General features: G+C 32.8%; 1 protein-coding gene across 7 annotated transcripts in view; it reads left to right on the top strand.

The window, feature by feature from the left end:
- The window catches only part of MAPK10 (mitogen-activated protein kinase 10), a 556,562-nt gene that overhangs the window by 462,271 nt on the left and 69,052 nt on the right, over positions 1-25,239 (top strand). For 6 of the 7 annotated variants that reach the window (XM_073891887.1, XM_073891885.1, XM_073891886.1 and 3 more), the window contains 4 exons: positions 4,201-4,259; positions 5,116-5,254; positions 5,964-6,129; positions 8,616-8,687. In XM_073891887.1, the coding sequence (XP_073747988.1) occupies positions 4,201-4,259; positions 5,116-5,254; positions 5,964-6,129; positions 8,616-8,687 (436 nt within the window). Of the gene's footprint in view, positions 1-4,200; positions 4,260-5,115; positions 5,255-5,963; positions 6,130-8,615; positions 8,688-18,415; positions 18,488-25,239 lie in introns of all 7 variants that reach the window. The other variant, XM_025887138.2, reaches the window with a different exon arrangement.

The raw sequence follows: 25,239 nt of genomic DNA, 5'->3' as shown, positions 1-25,239 counted from the left end.
GGTGTAAGAGGGGATAAATTTAATAATTTCCTGCTCTGAAATTAACCATATTTGGTTATCTTGCTCCAAATTAACCAGAGAGCTCCATACTTTTTCCAAAGTAATAAAAAGCAAACAAATACAAAGCCAAAAAATATCCTACAGAACACTATATTTCTTTGTAATTTAAATTTAATTATTAGCAGGTGAAAATTTTTATCTCCTTTTTCTTTTAGCTATAGTCTGGCAGTGGCCTTCAGATGTTCACTGTGCTTCAGCATCTTGTTTTTTGTCAGGTTGGGCCTATGCGCAGGAACGTATCTGCAAAGTGCATCAGGACAGGACCATCAAGAGCATTTCTCATGGGAACTAAGTAGGGTATACCATAGGACTTTCTTCAACTTCAGAGTATAAACTTCTTCCACGGCAGACAAAGACTTCTGGAATTCTTTCTATGCTCCCATTCTTCTTAGTAAGGCTACATGAGAGATAATTCATTATTTTAATAATAACTATTACTAATAAAGAATTTATAAATATAGTGCATATAATTTATTACATATAAATATATAGTGAAAATCAATGATAAGTTATTATAATAAAACTGTAAGACTAGCTATCATAACTCCCTGCCAAGTTTTTCTTAAGCATGAAAATCACACAGGATATATGAAATTATCAGTGCAGTTTTATAAACAAGTGAATTTGTCATGAGGCTAACCATCTCTCACTAAGAAGAAGCAAATGTATGTATGAGAGTTTAGTTGGAAGATATTTGAAATACAAATATGTGGATTGTTTCTCCAGTGACAGTGTTTCTCTTTTCCTCTATTACTCCAATGACTTTGTGATTCAGCCATTTGACACATATTTGTTAAATAAATGAAATGTGCCCCATGTATAGATCTGATGCGAAGATTACCCTAGTGGAGATAACAGAGGCTAATCCCTGGCCATGTGGAGCTAATGTTGTACTGGGTGAGAGAAAAAGACCATCTGAAAAACAGATAGGCAAATGTAGAGAATGCCAGATGGTGATAAGCACAATTAGGGAAAACAAAGTGAAGAAGGAAAATTATTCTGGTCAGTGCTGGGTGGGTGGGTTTACTTTTTTTAAAATAGACTGAGCAGGAAAGGTCTCACTAAAGAGGTAAATTTTATGAAGTATGTACCTATCTCTAATTTGGCCATGCAAAGAACATGGTACTTCTAAAAAAGAATATATAAATGATGGAAAGGATGATTCATAAGAAAAGTCATTCTACTAAAGCAATTTGTTCTTTCAGTATGTTAAATAAAGGCAGGAACAAGATTAACCACATGGCCAGTGCAATCTATTTTTATGATAGCAGAGAAAATGAGAAATCCCATGGGCAGAGGAAAACGGATAGATGCAAGCGATGAAGCAACTCTATGGGAAATTTTGATAGTTTGTGTTTTCATATGTTTATATTTCCCTGGTATTCCTTTCGAACCCCATAATGCAATAAATACATTGTAGAGAAATTCCCATGTACTTGGCGAATTTGAGGGAATCATACTCCCTGTTCTTGACTGAAATGTGGAGGTTCACATTTATGATACCTAAAAAGAAGTTCCCAATTGAAAGGATTATCTGTAAATGGCTTTCTACCTGCTACCCCCCTTTTATGTGTGTACGTCCATGTGCATGTGGTGTATGTCTATGGAAATAAATTTCTGGAACTTGTTAACAGAGAGGAAGTTCACTTACAACCAAATGGAAGTCCCACGTTAGTACTTCTAATACTAAGTAAAAGCAGTCAGAATGTAGAACTCTGTAAATGCTGTGGAAGGTAAAGTAAAACAGTGAAGTAATCCCAACTAAATCTTTTTTTTTTTAAAGATTTTATTTATTCATTTGAGACACAGAGATACAGAAAGAGAAAGCATGAGCAGGGAGAGAGGCAGAGGGAGAAGCAGGCTCCCCGCTGAGCCAGGAGCCCGATGCGGCGCTTGATCCCAGGACCCTGGGGTCATGACCTGAGCCGAAGGCAGACGCCCAACCATCTGAGCCACCCAGGAGCCCCCCAACTAAATCTTTAATAATAGAGAAGAGAATCCATTAAGAAAATGAATGCTTAATTCTAGGAAGTGATAGCTAATGTGATTGTGGGGCCAGGACGAACATTGCTTCACATCTGCATTTTAAGATGCTGGAATAAAGGAACCGAATTAGATTCCTGCATGAAATTGTTGAACCAAAATGAAAATACCTGTGATGCTATGTTTCTAAAGACACGGTTTTCCATTGGTTAATAGAAGGAATTAGAATTTACAAGGGATCCATAGGGGAAGGGAGGGAAAAATGAAACAAGATGAAACCAGAGAGGGAGACAAACCATAAGAGACTCTTAATCTCAGGAAACAAACTGAGGGTTGCTGGAGTGGTGGGGGGTGGGAGGGATGGGGTGGCTGGGTGATGGACACTGGGGAGGGTATGTGCTATGGTGAGTGCTGTGAATTGTGTAAGACTGATGAATCACAGACCTGTACCCCTGAAACAAATAACACATTATATGTTAATTAAAGAAAAAAAAAGAATTTACAAGGGAGCAAAGAAAGAACAGAGGGAAATCAAAGAAGATGAAGGCGATAAAACAAGGGAATAGGAAATGGGAAAATAAGAAGACATAGTGGAGAATTTACCTTTTAAAATAATCTTGATTTACTCAAAATTGTAATGCTATTTTCTAAATTAATTTTAGAATACCTAGATTATTTATTTTCCAGGTGATACGGGTTAGCATTTTCCCATATTTAAGGGTAGTTTGTGTATGGTATGTGTGTGTGTGTGTGTGTGCGCGTGCCCTGCGCACAGTCTCTGATGGTTTTGTTTGAACACATATCAAAATGAATTACTTTGCAAGACTGATGAAATACTAGAAAAACAGGCCCACTAAATATGTGTGATATATATACAATGGAAGATGTATCACATAGACACTTTTCAACACACACTATCAGCGTACAGAGTAAGACACTTTAATCACAAGTTTTGGAGATATTTTGAAAATTTTTTTTCTGTATGCATATTCCATACCCTAAGGTTGCTTTAGAAGAGGTGATCATGGTTTTCTTAATATGTTATAGCTATTGCCATATATACATTTGTGTGTATATAACATATATATGAAAATATTGCATGGCATTGTAATTTTTTTTGTCAATAATTCCTCAACAAATGAAAGCTACACGTGGCCTAAAACATTCCCTAGACTTGACTGCATTTCTCAGATATTTAAAATCACTTCATATGTTTCCATACCGCTTACAAAATTTACTAAAATTTATTAATTCATAGTTTAAAGATGTTTAAATCTGAAACTTGTACTTACCCAGTTTTATTGAAATTGTTGCATCTATCCTGTGAGTAGAAGACTATTATCCAAACTCTTTATTTTTATTTCCTACTGGCACATTAGTAGAGAATATTTAGCTGAAAGAACATCTTGAGTTGTTTATGTATGCAATATATTTGGTAATGTGACAGAGTTGTTTTTTTTTTTTAATTTACTTATGCTAGAAGGTAAACTTCTTTGCTACTTAATATATAAAATAACCAAAGCAGGAAACAAAAAATTTAAGAAACAGAATTTCGATAACTTTTTAAATACATTTTTCACTAAATTTATTATTGATATCATCTAGGATATACCTTTTCCTAACATATCATTATAGCATTAGTTTAAATAATATTTGTGCGTGAAAGAGAAGCCAAAAAACTAAAGTAGCAACACACAAAAAAATCTCAAATTAAAGCACCACCTTGTTCATTTGGAGGAAAAACATGACCTTGCTACATCTTGTTGGGTATTTTGCTGCTGCCCATTTTTCTTACATGGCTTTTCTTCTTTTTTTGCTTATTAATTACATTACAACTCTGTATTCTACCAAGGAGGATCACACTCTAAAGCAATACCTCAATTATATATGTTCTTTGACTTTTCCTTCTGCCTAAGAATTTGAGCTTTTTAATTATATTTAACCTGAAGACATATATCGTGTGTCCTTTCTGAATACATTTTTCTATGTTCTGTGAGACAGTTCTAGAAATTTTTTTCCAACTTTTCTATTTCTGCCATAACACTAGTATATGACTTTGAGTTGGGTTAAACACTTGTTTAAATGCTTTTTAAATAATTTGTTCTCTCCTTTTTTCTTTCTCTCCTTCCTCTGTCTCTTCCACTGTTTCTTTTCCAGATTATTAGTTTATTAAATGTCTTCACACCCCAGAAAACATTGGAGGAATTCCAAGATGTGTAAGTAACAAAACTCATGAAGGAAGAGAGAACACAGCACTCACATAACTCAAGGGAAATTGACAAGATCAAGGGATGAAATCCCTTGTAGAGATTAAAGGAAGATAAGAGCTAACAGCAAATGAAAGGGATCTGGTGATAGGACAGAAGGTTCTGTTTCTGGTGTTACTTCCTGGAAAGACACTTCTGCTTCTTTCTGGCCTTCTGGTGCTTATGCTTTATTGTCCAATGTTCTTGGTTCAATCAGAGAAGATTTATTATTTATTATGTATTTTTTATTATCAGTTGATGCTGTGAGCTTTCTGGGATGAATCTATTCACTTTGAGAAATAAATTATAAGAGGGACATGTTAAAAATCATCTTAAAATCTTTATTTCTACTTCTGTGGTGTCTTTGATTTTGTGCAAAAAGAATCTATCTAGTGACATTAACAGAGGAGAGGAAGTGGATCCTAGTACGTTGTCTCATTTGACACAGATACATTGCATTTAATAGAAGATGCTATTCTGATTTTTTTCTTATTTGTAATCATAACACTCCAGAAAGAACTCAGGGAATTCAGGGAAAAGTGAGGACAAGATGAAGGTAGAAAATATAGGGGCAGGGGGAAAAAAGAAAATATATGGGCAGGAACCACACACTAATAAATGCTGCTTCTGCTAGTCACCTTGTGGGGTAGAGTTACCATGGCTAAATGTGTGCAAAAATAGTTGGAAGTTCTTCATATTCTTAATTGAGTCAGACTTAGAGCTGGGAAGTTTGGAAGACTTACAGATTTAGGCGGGGATTCTGACCTCTTTGAAGGACTTCACAGATCTTGTGATTTGGAACTAATCTTGTGGATTTACCTTCCAGTTACTTAGTAATGGAACTGATGGATGCCAACTTGTGTCAGGTGATTCAGATGGAATTAGACCATGAACGAATGTCTTACCTGCTATACCAAATGTTGTGTGGCATCAAGCACCTTCACTCTGCTGGAATTATTCACAGGGTAAGGATATCCTCTCCAGAATTATAATTAAGGTGTTTTTGGAGAAGAGAAAGAGCAATTGTAGGTTATTTTCTTTATGTAGGAAGGGTAGGTTGAATATAATGTACTTCCTCATTTCTTTTAAAATAGAATTAACACAAAGTTCACTAATGTATAGAAGAAAATTTTAGCTACACTGTAGCTGATTTTTTTTGCACTTTGTTTCAGCTCATTGAGAGTCCACTTCTGAGAAGCCTCATGTTTTCTAGCCCCTTGACTGGCAGAGGTCATATGTGTAGCTGGAATAAGACTGTTCGTTTCCACAGCTTGTTTCTGGCAGCATTAAGACAGCTGCCCTGATCTGCTCTTCTGTCAGGCCTAGAAATGAAAAGTAAGATGAAAGGTTTATGTTGCCACAAGGAAAAACCTAACAGATGACAATAAATGACATGTTATTTATTCTAAAACCTCTTCCCAAGATGATCCTAAATTGTAAAATTCATAGTCCAATTCCCTTCTGGGCTTAAGAAGTTTTTGAACATATCTTAAAAATATCAAAAAAACATTGTAAACTTCTTTGGGGCAGTAATCATTTGCTTCATATAGGGCTTTGCAGTCAAGGGGGGCCCTCTCTGTACTATTGCAAGACTGCCGTATTGATTGAGTAGATAGAAATCATATGTTTCATTTGCTGCTGGCTTTTAATTTCTTCTCTTGTTCCTACCATCAGGATTTAAAACCAAGTAACATTGTAGTCAAGTCTGATTGTACGTTGAAAATCCTCGACTTTGGACTAGCCAGGACGGCAGGCACAAGCTTCATGATGACTCCTTATGTGGTTACACGTTATTATAGAGCCCCTGAGGTTATTCTGGGAATGGGCTACAAGGAGAATGGTAAGGAGGCTTCTGCATAGCAGCCACACAAACCATGAAGAAAATGTGTATACATCTTAGATGGTCAAGGGCAATGTTCTCTCTCATGTATATGAATATATATTTTTAATAGGGCTGCCAACTTTCATATTTAGAAGGTTTTAAAAAATAATACTAGGAAGAATCACTCATAAAAAATGTGAAGGATATTTCTTAAAGTAAGCTTTACTACAAGAACACTAACATGTTATGGCCAAAAAGAATTGTGGATGGAATCTGATTAAACAGTCAAGCAGATATTGATTAGCACACATGCTGTAGATATTGAGACAAATTGCTGTTTGGGTTGGAGCTTAGCTCAAAGTGAGTATGAAAACAGGAAGTAGTCTCTTACATTTAGCCATTTGGCTTCATGGCTATCTTAGATTGATGGCTCTAGTCCTAGGAAAAGACAAAAAGATATCTTAAGTCCTTGGAGCAAGAATCTTACAAATGCTCAAAGTATAGTCAATTTAGAATAATCCAAATTGTTCAAGTTAGATAAGAGTTTCTTTAATGCTTTAAATTGCTCTGTGAGTAATATTTAGGAGAGCAATTACCTAGTAAATTTTTATAAATTCCAAATCATAGAGAAAATATTAAATTTTATATTACTGCTTTCATTAAAAAAATCTAGTATTCATGAACATTTTAAAAGAAAAGATTCTTCAAAATGTATTACAATTTGATTTTATTAAAGACTTTATAAGACACTTATTAAAATGCATTGCCATTTACTATTTTGAAAAGAATACCTCTAACAAGTAATGTAGCATATTAAAAAATATATCTAATAAATTTAAGAATTAAAATTGTTTTAAATTAGGATTGTATATATATGATCAATGTACCTTGCATGGTTATTTTATGTTTTATTCTATTTAATTCCTAGCAGTCTATTTTTATAAATTTTATAAAAATAACTATCCATGTATTTTTATGTGCAGGTGCCAAAGGGTAACTTTATGAAAATTCCCTGGTCACCAAAGTTTTAAAAAATTTCATTGTGTACTTTCAGATTAGAAGAAGGCCAATACTTCTGTGTATTTGTGCAGAGGAAAGGGAGAAGTCAGCTCTTAGGAAGGTCAGGTTCACTTTGGTGAGCGAAGGCAGGATTCTGTTACCCTTTAACTTGGAACAGGCAAATCTAGTCCTCTTCCCAAGGGTATAATACCACATCTAACTTACTTGGAAAAGAAGATATTTGTATACATTTTTCACAGGTTATTTGTAAAAATTCAAAGGGGAACCAATTTAAAAAAATCAAGAAATCAAAGCTCTACAGAGGTCTGGGGGTAGGATCTGAATTTGCCTATTATGGCGTTATGGATCTTGGCTGCACAAATGGCATATAATTTCTTCCCTCTTCCTTCCCTCACCAGAAAAGGTTGCAAGTTACTGCCTTAGTGTTTCCACTTCTCTAGATCTGTGAAGGTATAGCTAGCACCCTTGTGCTGTGCTGCCCTCTTGCCCTATGAGTGCAAAGTTATCATGCAGAAGAACCCGCTTGTTCCTCCATCAGGCATGCCCAGCTGTCCTGTGCGCCTACCCCTGCCTTCCTTCCCCAAGGAGCATTTCAGCCTAATGTTTTTGCCCCAACGTTCCCTTGGTCCTTACTAAAAAGCAAGTTGGAAGAGGGTAAAGATTGGTAAGAGAAGGTGAACATGTTTGGTTAACAAGTATGACAATTGAGAAATAAACAAAACAAACAAATAAATAGAACAATTTTTAAACACCTTTAATACTTTTTTTGCTTTACTTCCAGATGATTCCTTTATACATGTGTTAATTGGTCATATCTTTATTCTTGAAATACTTCAAATAGAAACTAAAACTGATATTTATTTACAAGGATAACTTCTGAAGAAAAAACTAAGTCCTGAACACCAGGAATTCCAATACATCTGCCTTGAAACCACGGTTTCAGCTGTTTCCTAGTTTCTTGGATTTGCTTGCATGTACCTTGTTTTGAACCAGCCAACCAACTAACCAACCAACCAACCAAACAAACAAAAACAAAGAGAACAAAAGAGTGGTCTCTCGTTGCCGTTGCCCTATTCCACGTAACTGAGTGGAATAGAAAATGGAAACAGCCACCCCTCCAGGTTGATTAAAATTATTTTTGTTACATCCAACAAATGGTCAAAAACCCCTATGTCTTTTAGCCGCCGCCTGCTATGGAAATACTTTTGGTGTAGCTTCTGTGTTTCCATGTCACCCCTTTATGGCACTACAGAGGCAATCTAAGATACCCATAAAGTAATTTTTAAAAATTAATTTGAGTTCTCATACTAAACATTGTTAATGTCATATTACAGTGCTGGTTTTCATTTGGGGGTAACTTTTGGTGGGAGACAAAAATTGTACCTTCTAATCAAACTGTTCTTTTTCCTCCTCCTTCAGAGATCAATTATCTTAGTTAACTTTACTTTCCTCCCTTTTCTTCACTTCCCTCTCTCCTGTTCTAGTGGATATATGGTCTGTGGGATGCATTATGGGAGAAATGGTTCGCCACAAAATCCTCTTTCCAGGAAGGGACTGTATCCTTGTACCTTTTGCTGCAGCTTTACCTGTTTTGTTCTCTCTCCCTTTAAACACATAATGATTTTACCAGGAGAGTAAAGATAGAAGCAAAAAGTTGGGTAAGTGGTGTAACTGTGATTAAAAAACAAAGTGATGATTTATATAATCTGACCAGTACTGAATACTACCTACTGCAATGATTTGTTTTAATTAAATTTTCAGTGGGCTTTTTTTCTTTAAATTATTTTCTTGTCTGTAACTCAAAATAGCAATGCTATTTTTTTCATAAATAAGAGAGGTCACCAAATCCCAAATTATTAAAATATCTTTATCTTTATAATTAGCAAAAGAAGTCACTATTTGCAAGTATTTTTCATCTTTTTTCTAAAGCCATTTTATGCTTCTATAACATTTAGGCATATAATTTCTCTCCTTGCTGACATCCTAAGCTTCTTTCTAGAGTTTCATTGATTTGAATTACTCTTGACACTCTCCAGTCTTAAATAGGTCAATATAGCTTATCCTCCGTACAACATGAACTTCCACATTTAAAAATCATAATTATTACGCAGATTGCCAGAGATTAGCTGGGTTTAAAATAGGCTTGGAGATATGACTGAGACCCAGATAATTGCTTTTCCAATGAAATTTAGAATTTGAAGAAGTAGTGTTTATTTGAGTTCTACCACTAAGTCCTGTACTAGATTCCATCAGGAATTTCTGGGAGAGATATTTATGATTTAGAATTATTAAATGAGCTGGCATATTTCTGAAATGACAAAAAGTTCATTCTCTAACAAAGTCACATATTAGTGTTTGTACATATAGGTAATAAAGTTTATGTATTAATAGAGAATATACTTTATACATATAGAAATACCCTGCTAACACACAATCATGCAAATCTATGTACAACAGTTGCCAACTTTAACAGTGATAATGCAAGATTGAGTTCAGTATATTTATTATATGTGAAATTTTTTAGAAACTGCCAATAAATATGTGGTCCATAATTCTATTAAATATTGTATCTGATTAATAAGAAAGCTCTATTAAGGAACTCTTTTATTATGTAAGAAAGATTATAGTTGTTATTTAGTAGACTCAATGAGAAGTTTATACCACCATGAGCACTCATTTATGTAGGCATTTATTTATTCTGCTGGATATCAGTAAGATATTCTCTAAATTCCAATAGTAAAGCAAGAGTAATGACATCTTCTAGAACTATTCTGTCCATTAGGTAGCCACTAACCACATGTGGCTATTTAGCATTTAAATTATGACTAGTCTGAATTGAGATGTATTTTATGTGCAAAATGCATACTAGATTTTGAGGCTATAAAAAGAAAGCATTTAAAATATCTCAATAATTTTATATTGATATTAAAATGATAATAGTTCATTTTACTTTTATTTTAAATTATTCACATTTTGAGGATAAATTATATATCCTAGGTAGTTGACTTGAACACTATTATAATTCACATTCATATGGAAATGTATTGATTTCATATAAAAGTAGAAGTGCGTGTATGTATGTATCTGTATATGCTTTTTTCTTTGGGGTATAACATATTTCAGACCAAAAAAAAAAGGAACTTCTCAATCAGTACTCAAAGTGAAGTTGCACAGCTACATCTTTATAATGCACTAGTTAGTGGAAGATAAAAAGTCACAGAATATCTCATTTCCATGTGGTGTTGTTATAGGTCACTTGATTGCTATGTGCCACGGTTCTCTGAGATCTAATATAGCTCCTCAGGATTACTTTTGTCCTATTTTAGCAGTATTAAATTTAAAAGCAAATAAAATTAGAAAAAGCCAAAATACCCTTCGGAAAAAAAGGAAAACAAAAATAATAGCATCATATTGGTAATTCTCTATTCTTCCAATGATTGTTTCTTGGAGGTCTTTTTTCCCTTTTATTATGGTTTGTTTCAGGAAAATATTTGGAACTGAAAGTAAATTGTGCTAAAATCAATACATAGAATATATATCCTTGATAAAAGTGATCCTAGAAATTGAATAAACTCTAACACAAAAATTTAGATTGTGATAAGGATTTGCATTCAGTATTCTTTTATCTCAGTGATGATCATATAAAATAATGGTCTTTGATAGCCTACTGCCATATATGATAATGAGCCTGCATACAAACTTAAAAGTCAATGGAAAAGTTACGTAAAGACATTTATAGTGGAAAACATCTTGCTTATGTTAAATTTTACTTAAATAGGAGTAAATGATTTCCAGATAAATCATGTTAGAAGAACTGCCATCTTTCTGAAAATGTTTCCATTTAGATTTAAATCCTTAGTTCATTTTACCTATAATTAAAATTATAATTTAATTTCTTAAGTCATGACCACATTTAAAAATTAAACTGTAGTATCCCTATTGAAGAATGGATTACATGTACTCAGTGTTTTTGAGTGGAATTGTTTCATTAATCTTTACATGAAGTTATTATAAGCTTATGATTAGAGTTTCCCACCAACAATCGAGAGATCAGAGCATTGAATTAACTTCACTAAACATGATGATCAGATACAAGTTTTGGGGTTGATGGAGTATTTATGGAGAGAAGAATCATACCAATGTTTTATCATATTTGAAATGATTTCAGCATTTAATGGAAGTAATATCAAAGTGTAACATATGCTAATTGACTTCTTCCAAGATTCTTCAGAGACATAAAAAAAAGGAATCATAAGTTCCCTTGACTTTCCCTTATAATTATTCAGAGTAATTTCTATTAAATTTCTCTGAGGCTGAAAAATTATTTGATAATACTCTATCATCATAATCAACAGTATTCCTCTCTCCCACAGAACTTTATAATGTTCTTTTTCTTAATGTGAACCTACAGCAAAAATAGTAAAACACCTTGACAAATTGGGAAATTTTATGAAATTATTAGTGATGACTGAAGTTTTAGCTATTTGCCTGCATTAAAACTGTCTTTGCATTTTGAGAAACACTGTGTGGGTTTCTTAGCTATTGATATGATCCAGATGATATCACAGGTTAGTTTCTTGATTATGAAAGTGTTGGCAAAATACATACATATATATATGTATTTGCTTTTCCATTAATTTGCTGATTTTTTAATATCCAAAGGATTATTTATAAAATATTTGTTTTTATTGTGTGAATAGTTTAATTATACAAACATACACTATTACACAATTGATTTTTATTACAGTGTTATGATTAAAACCTATTTCATAGGCTATATTTTGACATATAGTATTACTAAAAATTCTTTGGCCCATGACAAATTTCAAGTTAGCAGTAAATATATGAGGTCCATTATTTTCTTTAGTCCAACGATCATAAAAGAGGTATCAGTCACTTTGCATTTCATTCAGATTTTGTTTCTTTCAAAAATAACTTAAAGTTAAGCTTTCTTAGAAGTTGTGTTTTTCTTTAAAGGGATATTTAGTCACTGACTCCCTCCGGCACCCCAAGCCCCAATTAGGGCATGCCATATTCTTGATTACTGAAGTTTCATAATACCAGTAGAATTTTCATATAATACAAATTCTTTCCTGAAGTCTACTTCTTTTAGATATATTCTTTTTACCTTTTGTCTTCCATTCTACTTCAAATGGCAACAGCTTCTTTGAGCAAGCCCTGTGAGGTCCTTTATCTAGGGTTCTTGGCCAGAGTTCCCTGGAACTGGGTGATATTAAAAAGAGGCACACTGCATTCATTTGAAATTGCTAGACCTCAAGATATCATCTCCAATTAAGGCTGGATCGGACTGCTAAAATAGCCCCTTTTTCTTTTCCCTCTGAAGACATGAGAAATTTCAGTTAGAATGAAAAGGATTTACATATAAACTTGCCAAAGAGCCAAGTTATTAAGGAACAGATAAATGATCTGCCAAAAATATGTTTGAGTAAATAAAGAAAACATCCTCAAATTTAATAAATGTCATATCTTTTTTAAGCTTGAACAGTAAAATTAGGAATAATCAAAGTAAAGTGAATAAAAATTAGAGGTGTGGATTATTATATCCATCTAACACAGATAGATATTCTCACTCCTTACCTCTTTGAAATAACCATGCATACGTTCTAATAAACTTTTGCAACTAATACATTACTATAGTCTGAGTCTTTTACCTAATATTAAAGTAATACAGTATTATATCAAACCATATATGATTTATGACCTTAAATAAAGGTGTGAAGTAAAACTTCAGTCATTCTTTCATACCCATAAGCACGTTGCAGATGATCATTAAAAAAAAAAAGCCTTTTCACCTTTATTTCTTTGTACTTGTTTGAAAGAATATATTTCACCATTAATTTGTTTATTACTCTTTTATTATTATTTTGAGGAAATCTGAGTAAGACAGGAATCACTAGAGTGGGAACTCCAGATCGAAGTGATCTAAAAAGATGGAAGGAGGACATAGTTATAAGAGGAAAATCCCTCTCCCTGGAAATTGAGACTAGGCCAGAGTACACCAGAGGGCGGGATAAAGCATGATGGTCATAAAAGGAGTTCAGAGAGATAGATTTCAAGGGAGCAGCAAGCCAGGATGGACTTCCAGGGTGGAACGGAAGGCAAGAAATTGAGGAGCTGGACCTTGACCCCCTGATGTCTCAGAAAGTAGCTACTGAGCGCTAGCATTCACAGAGCTCCACTAGGACTACCAAGAAGTTCCCTGTCTCCTGGAAATTCATACAGAAAAGTTTAAAAGCATGTTATTTTTCCCTATCCCTCTATAGTTCTGTAGACAACGTACTGAGTGATTTTTTTTTTAATGAAGTGAAATATTGAGGGGAAAACTACAGACAATAAAACACATTCTTTAGTCATTACTATGATATTCCATTGAAACTGTCCTGGCCCCAGGTGGCCCTTAGGACAGGGTACGTGAACAGTGATACCTACTGTGTGTAACACTCTTTCTCCCTTCCGCCGTCCAGTGAAAGTCAAACTTATACTGCAATAGGGCTCCAAGAACTGGCTTCTGGTCCTGTTCACTTTGGTCATGTGAGCCCCCAAATTTTAATTTACTTTATAAAATACCCATTCTCCCTATCTTACAGGATCGCTGCGGTGATAAGACATTAGATGTTTACAAACATACACATACCTACAAATACCTTCAAAGCTAAGAAACAAGATTTATGTTATAAAGTTAATTGGTTTGGGGACACTCCAGCCCAAATAAGCTTCAAATTGAATTAGATAAATAAAAAAAAGAAAATAACTAAAAGGCCACCTAGAATAAAAAATTTCTATCAAAGGATGAGAAACAAAAATTATCTGTGAATTAGACAACAGTAAAAAGAAAGAAAAATAAAGTTTGCCACTCACTAAAATACTTCTGTAATCTGATGTACAGAATGAAGTGAAGATACTGACACTGGTGATACTATGAGACATCTGGAGCCAGTGTTTGCTGTTTATTGACCAGGACAGTGAAAAGTGAAAAGAAAAGTTTAAAGAAAAACACATTTTTCAACATTAGGATTTCTTTGAATTACTTATTTCTATATACTACAGAATTACATGGATTTTGAAAGATGACATTTAAAACATATTGGTGCAATAAAAAATTATTTAGGTCTTTTTTATGGCAGAATATTTTGTAAGTTTATCAGTCTATTGTTTTATTTGTAATTTAATATGAAGCTAAAAGTTTTTATGGCTTTGCTATAAGTTTCAATGGGTTTTTTCTGTTTTGTAAAAAAGCAAATCAGAAATATAAAGTGTTTTAAATAAAGGTTAAAATTAATAATATAATGACATAGAAGTTCTAAAGCAAGAAAAGCAAGTTGAACGGGTAGCCTCAAGGAGAAAATCTTCCTTTGATTTCCTGGCATTAGAATATTTAACATTCCATAAATGTCATTTTTCTTATTTAGATTTACATGTGCAAAATATGTTTCTTTTATATAATTCCATCTTTTCACTGAAATTTAAAAACAATATCCTCTTGTTAAATATCTAAATTTATAACTTTTGAAACAAACTTTCCAAAGAAATGGTGTTATGATATTAGAAAATCATATGAAATCTTCTTGCTATTGTATTTTGAGGTATGCTTTGAAAGAAAATTTATCGAAGCACATTGTCTGAATCCTATGCCAAGTAAAGATATAGTTAGGTGAGGGAGAAAAGTAATGTGGTCTCACAGTTGTGTTACCAGAATCACATAATCTTCTAGATTGGGAGACATTTGCCAGGTTGCTAGGTAGAAATTCACATAGTCCAAAAAATATTTCACTGTAGATTACAACCCAAACCATTGGATAGAAAGTGGAAATAGAAATAGAATGCTTTCTTTATTTAGATTTAAGCTTCCAGAGCCTATGTTATATCATTTCTATCTCTTGGCTAGAACAGAAAAAAAGATAACTTAGCATACTTCAATGCCTGGCAAACGATATGATGATACTTAAGATTTTCTCACTTAGAAAATTAATCACCATAATTTAGTAACACCAAAACTTACTTAACATCCCTTCTAGGGAAAATGACTCAGTTTCTGAGTGTCACCATTGCAAATGAATTTCCTTCCTACCTCTGGGGATACTGATGATGGGAGAAAAAATGTAATAAATCAGAATCATAAAAACAATCAGAATTCTAAATGGGCAGCAATTAATGTACAAAACTCTTACAGAGACCCAAATATTATATCAAGCAGTCTCAGCATCAAAATCCAGTTTTCAACAGTAATCGAATTTGCTGATTTCTTCTCAGGTCTATGCACGATTAGTATTCATTGGAATATCTTGAAAATCTCATAAAATAATCTAGTCTCCTTGCTAATAAGCAGATATGTATATTAGTTGAGAAAAGGCTTACCACCAACCCCCACCTCCCTGTCCCAACAAGGTTTAGTATCAGATTCTTTTATTACCTATTTCCTGTTTTAGTTGTGATGAATAATTCACAAAATCTGGTGCAATGAGTTTATCTTGAGAAATAATCTTGTCTTGGGTATATAAAGATCCATATAAATGTGCATATATTCCACATTTATAATTCATAATAATAGAGTATTATTTCTAGGCACAAGGCTTAGCACTTGGTGGTATAAGCATGGATAGTCTGTAGGAATAATGAATAGTGAGTAAGGTTAAATGGGAATGGGAAATTGGAAAGGCTTCTAGGGTATTGTTACTCAGAAAGGTTCTTTAAAATAGAGAAAATAGAATTCATTATATTAATCAGTAGTTCAGATCTAGGGTTTTTATCTCTGCATTATTTTTATGAAAAGCTTTATGATCTATTAAGTCTATTTTGGGTTCTGACATGAAGATAAATTTCCAAAAAATGGTCTCCTTTTACTTTGAAATATCTATATCCAGCAGAGCCACACAAAGGAGAACTGGAAGATATGCCAATTATTCGTACCAATTATTAAACCAACAACTGTCTAGAACCATTTGGGACTAAAGCAACATAAGGACTAAGATTCCATTTAGATCAACTGTTGTTATAGTATTGCCATTGTTTAAAGGCATATATGAGGGAGTTAAAGACAAGGGATTTAATCTGAAAGATGAAAATCTGTCAGTTTTAAGAAAGGAGTGGCAAAGGATCATAGGCTATATTCACATGAGTTAACATTATTACTTAGATGAAGAAGCAGGGCAATTGCTTTTTAGATAATGGAAAGAAGTTCCATAGAGACAGCTGTGATTGAATATGTGGAATGCCTTTTTAGGTGGTTTTAACAGTGAAAAGATCACCCAATGAACTGTGAGTTTCCCTCATTGGAAAGATCTCTTTATTGTATCTAAATATAATATTAGATAAATGTTAAATAAATAAAACTTTCCAGAATATATTTAATTCCAATATATAATTCATATTTACTATGTACCAGGCAATGTACAAGGATCTTTACCAGGCATAATCCTTTCAAATCTTTTTTAAAAATTTTACATGATAGATACTATTTACCATCCACATTTTAGAGGATGAAGTTTATATTTAGAGAGATGAAGTACCTTGACCAAGGTTATAGAGTTAAAAAGCAATGGGGTTGGTTCTGCAGCAGAAAAAAATGAGTATCTGCCAGAGATAATACAGAAGAGACTTTTTTCATTAAATAAAAAACAGAAATAGATGCTTTCTAACTCCCAGATACCAATATTCCCAGATTCTGTTTGTGGCAGAAGCCACCTTTTCCAAGTGTTTGAATGGGTACAGGCAAGAGAAAACTCTGCTTATTGAGTTTTTATCTCCCTATATTTTTTGTCTTTGTCATCCACAATATCTATAAAAATAGATACACTGTAAATAGCAACTTAGACTGGTCACTTTGGACAGTATGATAAGAAAACTTGCAATTCCAAAACAAATGCATTTTCAGAGATCTTTTTTCTTTTTTCCTTTAATCAAAGATTCTCACAATACCAATCTCTTGTGAGACAGATATTATCCATAATTACAAATGCATTAATAATAAAGGGATGCACAACTGTTTGCTCTATCTTTCCCTGATATTTTTGCATGTCACATGCTTTCCTAAAATGGAAGCAAAGCAAATTTGCTTCTCTTGGTTTGCTTATCACCTTCAAAGCTGTAACCATTTCTTTGCAGTGATCACTCTGTTTAGGTGTTAAGTCATATAATGGAAACTTTGAGTGAGATTTTCACATTGGAAAGAATCTCATGAAGAATTCTTTAAGGTCACTTCCAAATTACAAAATGTGATTTGAAGAGTAAGTGGAGCAAAATTAGGGTGTACTGCTATTTTAATGCCTTTTCCTATTTGCTCCCCCTCAACATCCTTTATTCTTCTAGGTTATCTTCCCCCTTAAGAATGACCTATATCTCTCTTTCTGACTTTTCAATAGGAACACGTGAGTAACCAAGTATAGTTAGAGAGATTTTACTTTCTTGCTTCGCCTTTTCTCATTTTGCCCCTCCCTGTGTACCCTCTGCCCTAGCTTACTGGTTTTAAGTTCTGGATGATAACTGGCAATAGCAGAGAAACCATAGTAATTTTACCTTGAATTCCAGGTTTCTTTGGATTCATAGTCTGAGAAGTGTCAGCTCTTTAAATCATGTTGTTCATTTCATGTTGAACCATCCTGTTTTGAAAGGCAGTATTTCTTACCATTTTAAAGCAACCATGTTTATAAGAATAAAGACAAGGCTTCCTGTTTAGAAACATGCTCCTTTGATGGGAGTCAATGAAACTGAGCCAGCATATTTCAAAACATTCATTCTTGAACTGGCATTTCACTTCCGGAAATTTATTCATAATTATAAATAAGAGTAAATGTGTTTTGTAAAAGAAACCCTTTCTTTTGAGGTTGCTGGCAGCTCAGCTTTTTTTTTTTTTTCAAATATGGTATATGAAAGATTAAAAAAGAAACCAATTTGCATGTTTCCCATATTAGGACAATCTAGAATAATTTACAATACAAATCAGTAGGATTCTGGTAGATGAATGCAAATTAGACCTTTTAAACCAGAAACTAAATTAATCACTGAATTATAATTGCAAAGTGATATTATCATGCATTAAGTAGCATTGAGTGGCACTGTAAGTTCAGTTGTATAGCAGAGAGGGCCCTGACATTCTTGTGTTCTTACTATTTCGCTGTTTAAAACACTAATGATCATGAGACTGGCCTCTGAGCCAGTCAGTGGAAGGTCAGACCATTGCTCTATGGCATGGGTAGCCAAGTGTTTTCATTTATTTGCTGTTCTATTCCTATCTTCTTGTTTATCTTCATTTCATTTTTGTTTTCAGTTGACATGTGGTCAGTAGGGTGCATCATGGGAGAAATGATAAAAGGTGCAGTGCTGTTTCCTGGCACTGATCGTATCCTTCTTAGCAGCCAGTGGTCTCTGTGGGTGTCATTCTCAACCAATTCCCTTTGGTCTCAAACACAACACTGCTGATGGTATATATTCACCGCCTTTAGAGGGGCTCTAAGCGACTCCAATGTCAAATATTTACCAGCTGGCATTGTGGTAGTCTGACCTTGTCTCCTAGCTCGATCTTATGTGGATAATACAAGTATCAAATATGAAATATTCAGCACGCTTTCAAAAGACCTGCCTTAAAATTCAGTCCTATGAAACTAGTAACAGTGATATGCGCCCCTCTCTCTCTCTCTTTTTTTTTTTTTGCGGGGGGGGTATGTGTTTTAAAATTAAGTTATTTTCATAGCTAGGTAATAAACAAAATATTTCAGTTTTAAGACTGAAGATTTATGCTTTCAAGAAATATTCACTTGACATGGAAATCTTTAATCAGTTAGATTTATTTTCACCCTCAAATATGAAATAGGTTTATATTAACACATATTCAGAAAGCATGCATATGAATTTCATTTTCAAATTGACCAATTTCTTTTAAAATTCTTTTTGTCATTTACTTCACTTCTAGGAATAGTAGATCCAATTCCTGTTTTTATTTTTTCTACATTATTAACAAGTGCAAAAATTAAAACCTCATTAGTTAATAATGAATACATAAAATATCTGAAAAAACAAATTTCTGTCACTTGAGTAAGTAAAACTGATCTTCTCTTAGGCAGCTAATAGTTAGCAAGTAAAGATTCCAGAGGCTCTTCAGTATTAAATAGATATAGACACTGTGTTATTGGTATATAGATATGTAATAATTTATTCTCTTAAGTTAGTTAAATATTCTACACTCAGTCACTTCTGAAGATGTCTTCATCATACTAAGGATAAAACCTCCGCTTAAATGACTATGATTCAAAAATAAAATCAAACCTATAATAATGGGGTTTTAATGTATAATTAAAGTAAACCTAATTACTAATATAGTGTATCCTAACCATATTACGATTAGCTATTTGCTTTGGGGAATAATATATTACTTATATGGATATATATATAGTTTCATACATGTACTCTCTGTATGTATTAAAGGACCAGTTTGGGAAATGACTGAGTTAGGCACTCAATTAATTTTTTTTGAATGAAAGAATTAACCTATAAAGTTTTATTTAGTAAAAATAAAGTTACATTGTTTTTACTTCTATTCTTTTTTCTACTCTTATTTATGACACATTTATTTTTCAAGTTTTTCTGTCTATATTGAAGTTTTGTCTTCTTCAATAAACTTGCCACATTCATGTTTATGTTAATGCTGTTTCAAAGTCATTTGGCTTGATAAAAACTAAATTCCTTCAGATTTCTAAGAAACAGGATTTTTTTAATTTCCAAGGAATTTTAAACTTTACTTTGGTCTTTGGACATGAACATGAAACAGTTCTTAAGTTTTGACTAATTTTAGGCATTTGATGAAAATAGACTCAATCTGTTAACTTTGTACTCTGCTTTTTCAGTTCATTGTGGTGACTGAAATGAATATTTGCCACTTCTAAATTAAAATGATTGATTTTTGTTACTTTCCTCTCATTTTCTTTTTTAAAAATCAAATCAGATTTCCACAATGGAGTTATTAAGTACAGATTCACATTTCTTAGAATCCATTTTTGGGGAGAAGTTGATGGGATATCATGTCTAACTTGGGTATTAAAATCCCTTGTAAGTAAAGCTTTAGGCTGCTACTAATGTTAAAATCTCATAATAGATGCCCTCTCAATGACTGAGCTTGATATTTTTATATTGAGTTATTTCTGGAGTTCTTCTTATAGGGATACACTTGTAAATTTCTTGAAGGGCAAATGCTAATTATTTTCTAAAATGGCTCCTCTAAGTGTAGGATGTGGTCTTTTAATGATGTCAAACATGTTGGTTAAAGTTTAAATCATTCTTTTTCAAGCAAAAAAATTATAAACACGGATTATCATAAGGTTAAACACTTAAAATGCAAGACAGATGATTTTTTAAATTCCCTATTATTAGCAATGGGTTCTCTGAAGAGGCAATAAAATTGTATCTAAGTCTCTTAGTTAAATAACCTTTAAAATGGAGTTAGAGATATACAATATGTATATTATACATCCATACAATACATCATAAGAAGTCATGTTATTTTAATCAACATATCCTCACTTATATGAAGGCATTCTCGAAATAAATGATTGCTAGAAATCCTTGCAATATGTGCTATGCATGTCTTCTTAATATATAAACCAATTCAACAGCAAAACTTAAAATATTAATAAGGCCTTATCCCCTTTATCTATGTCTAAAAAATTTCAACATGTTATTTTTAACATTGAGAAATTTAGATAGCTAAAAGCAGTTTTTAAAATGTTATATATTTAAATGCTACTTAATTAGTAAATGTATTTTTAAGTATATATTAACTGAATTTTTTCAAATCAAATGTTTTTAACTCTCTACAGAAGAATCAGAACTCAACTATTGAGATACATTTGAGAGATCTAATAAATTTCATTATAGCAGAAATTCTTACTTTAAAAATTGCAAAATATTTTGTATTATCAAGTGAATTGATATTGAATATATAACTTTTGAAGATCAATAAAATGAATACACATTATACTATCACTCAGATTAAAAAATAGAACATTACCAATATCTTTGAGTCTTTTTGTGTCTCCCCAGTCATATCCTTCACTCTCCCCAGAGGTCCTAAATACATATTTTTACAATCTTCTTGACTTTCTTTATATTTTACCACAGGTATATTTATCTCTAAGCAGCATATAGGATTAGATTTATATGTTTTACATATTGCACAAGACACATTATTTTGCTGCTTGCTTTTTGTTGAAGTTAACATTAAATTTTTGAGATTTGTTCATGTGGATCCATTAGATAGTTCATTCATTTTCATTGCTGTAAAGTACTACAGTCTCTGAATATTCCATAGTGAGTTCATTCTCCTGTAAATAGACTTTGGAATATATTCAGTTTTTTGTTTGTGCTTTTGCTTATATAAACAATGAAACTATGAATATATATCTCATGGGAGATACAAGGGAAAGGAGCACATGGGAAAGTGTTTGTTTTTTTTAATGATAAATGCCTGGGTGCATAGGGGTGCACATTGAAAACCTGAGTATGTAACATCAGATTGATTTCTAGAGTAGCAATATATAAATACAACTTCTACTCCACATTGTCACCAACTCTTAGTATCATCAGATTTGTTTTTAAATTCGTTACCAATCTCTTAGATATAAAATACTATTTCATTGGAGGCTTAATTTATATTTTCTTAACTACAAGGGGGGCTAAGCATATTTTCTTATGTTTACTGGCCATTAGTATTTTCCCCTTGGTAAAGTTTCTTTTTTTAAAACGTTTTTTATTGTATTTTAAAAAAATTGATTAGTAGGAGTTCATTATATATTCTGACACATATTCTTGGTCAGTTTTATGTGTTGCAAATAAGTTCTCCCTGTATTTAGATTATTTTCCCATTTTATTTTATAGTGATTTTTGTAATTTGGCCATCTTTTTTTTAATAGTGCATGTATTTTCATCTCTTAAGAATCCTTTTATGCCTTTATATTCTCTTGTAATTTTATTATGAATGTTTTAAAGATTAATCTTTTACATTTAAACCTTTAGTTCACTTGGAATTGATTTTTGTGTTTGGTGTTAAAGAGGGATCTAATTTACTTTATTTCAGTTCCATTTATTGACTAGCTTATTCTTTCTTTGCTGGTCTATAAGTCTTACTGTCATAAGTTTCCACATATTGAAGGAGATGGTATTAGATTCTGGGCCCTATATTTTGTTCCACTGGTCTGTTTGTCTATATTTATACTACTACTATCCTTTCTTAATACAAATGTATAATGTATATGTATATCAGGTAAGGTAAATATCTCACCTTTTTTGCCTTCTTCAGAAGTATCATAGCTATTAGTGAATCATTGCTTTTCTGTAAACATTTTAGAATAGGCTTGCTAAGATTCCTATTGGTATTTATACTGGAACTGTATTAAGTCCATAGTTCAATATGTGGGACATTGTCTTTTTAATTTGGATAATTTTATCTTTCTCCTGAACACAAAATGATCTTAGCACAAACTAATTTAGGTCATTACCATACCAACTTCAATATGCTATCTGTGCCCAGTATTTTAGTTCTTTTTCCTTAGCTTCATGAATTGACAATATTATTATAATATTGCATACAGTAAGAGTTTGTTTAGGTTCACCTTTATATGAAAGAATTCTATCATTTTTCTCGGCTTACCACTACTTCTTGCAATTTGGCCCTTTATTTTAAGATTATTTTTCTTTTTTCAACATTAAAAATCAGGTTTATTTTTCCACATCAACAACAAATTATACGAAAATAAAAATATGAATATAATGTCTCTTATAATAATAGCAAATGAAATCAAATCAAATCAAATAGACTTTCAGCTTCTAGTTCCACACGTAAGAAGCTTAGAAGTCATCTCTCCATTCTAACAAGAAGTAAAAAAGCTGAACAGATTGAAAATCATCAACTCTCTTGGATATGCCAAAGAGGGAAAGACACAGAGAAAGCTACTCCCCCCAACCAAGAGAAATAGGCAAATATAGGGATCCATGTCAAGGTTAGAAAAATCTGGACTATAATTGACAAATTTCTACAACCTCAGTGTGAACAACTCTCAGATTTAAAAACTCTAGGGAGAGCCAGTCATGTGGAACCATAACATGGTTAGATTTACCTCTAGGAACTTGATCAGTTTCCTACAGAAAATACCAGAGAAAAATTGCCTCATTTTTCCCATAACAAGAAGGGAAAAGGAACCATTTTGAAATACACCAGAACACTCTGTTTTTCTTATTTCTTTTTTTCACCTTTATTAAGTTTTTAATTTCAATTCCAGTATACTTAACATACAGTGTTCTATTAATTTCAGGTGTGCAATAGAGTGATTCAACAATTCTATACATTACTCAGTGCTCTTCTTGATAAGTGTACTTTTTAAGCCCCATCAAGTATCTCAGCCATCCTCCCTCCCACTCCCCTCTGGTAACCATCAGTTTGTTCTCTTTAAGAATCTGTTTCTTGGTTTGTCTCTCTTTTTTTCCTTTGCTCATTTGTTCTGTTTCTTAAATTCCACATATGAGTGAAATCATATGGTATTTGACTTCTGACCTATTTTGCTTAGCATTATACTCTCTAGCTCCATCCATGTCTTTGCAAATGGGAAGATTTCATTCTTCTTATGGCTGAATAATATTCCATTGGATATACCACTTCTTTTTATCCATTCATCTGTTGAACATTTGGACTGCTTCCATAATTTGGCTATTGTAAATCATGCTGCAGTACATAGGGTGCATGTATCCTTTTGAATTAGTTTTTCTATTCTTTGGATAAATACCCAGTAGTGCAATTACTGGATCATAGGGTGGTTCAATTTTTAACTTTTTGAGGAACCTCCACTGTGTTCCAAAGTGGCTGCACCAGTTTGCATTCCCACCAATAGAGCATGAGAATTCCTGTTTCTTCACTTCTTCATCAACACTTGTTTCTTGTGTTTTGTTTTAGCCATTCTGATGGGTGTGAGGTGATTTCATTGTAGTTTTGATTTGCATTTCCCTGATGAGCGATGCTGAGCATCTTTTCATGTGTCTGTCGGTCATCTGTGTGTCTTCTTCGGAGAAATGTCTGTTCATTTCTTCTGCCCGTTTTTAAATTGCTTCTGAGTGTTGAGTGGTATCAGTTCTTTATGTATTTTGGATACTAACCCTTCATCGGATGTATCATTTACAAATATTTTCTTCCAATGTAGGTTACGTTTTAGTTTTGTTGATTGTTTCCTTTGCTGTACAGAAGCTTTTTATTTGATGTAGTCCCAATAGTTTATTTTCACTATTATTTCCCTTGCTTCAGGAGATATATCTAGAAAAATATTGCTATGGCTGATGTCAGAGACATTATTGCCAGTGCTCTCTTCTAGGATTTTTTTTTAATTTTTATTTTTTTAATTTTATCTTATTATGTTATGTTAATCACCATACATTACATCATTAGTTTTTGATGTAGTGTTCCATGATTCATTGTTTGTATATAACACCCAGTGCTCCATTCAATACGTGCCCTCTTTAATACCCATCACCAGGCTAACCCATCCTCCCACTCTCCTCCCCTCTAGAACCCTCAGTTTGTTTCCCAGAGTCCATAGTCTCTCATGGTTTGTCTCCCTGTCCGATTCCCCCCCTTCATTTTTCCCTTCCTACTATCTTCTTTTAAGATATAATGTATTATTTATTTCAGAGGTACAGGTCTGTGATTCCTCAGTCTTACACAATTCACAGCGCTTGTTATGGTTTCAGATCTTACATTTAGGTCTTTGATCCATTTTGAATTTATTTTTGTGTATGGTATAAAAAAGTGGTCAGTTTCATTCTTTTGCATGTAGCTGTCCAGTTTTCCCAACACTATTTGTTAAAGAGACTGTCTTTTCTTCATTGCATATTCTTTCCTCTTTCATAGAAGATTAATTGACCATAGAATTGTGGGTTTATTTCTGGATTTTCTATTCTGATCCATTGATCTGTGTGTCTGTTTTTGTGTTGGTACCATACTGCTTTGATTACTATAGATTTGTAATATAACTTGAAATCTGAGATTGTGATACTTTCAGTTTTGTTTTTGTTTTCTTTCTTTCTTTCTTTCTTTCTTTCTTTCTTTCTTTCTTTCTT

Source organism: Callorhinus ursinus, unplaced genomic scaffold (genome assembly GCF_003265705.2).
Source record: "Callorhinus ursinus isolate GAN/ISIS: 27379988/994484 unplaced genomic scaffold, GSC_fseal_2.0 scaffold4, whole genome shotgun sequence".
Classification (NCBI taxonomy): Eukaryota; Metazoa; Chordata; class Mammalia; order Carnivora; family Otariidae; genus Callorhinus; species Callorhinus ursinus.
Note: the sequence above shows the minus strand (reverse complement) of the source record. Positions and strands in the feature narration are given on the sequence as shown.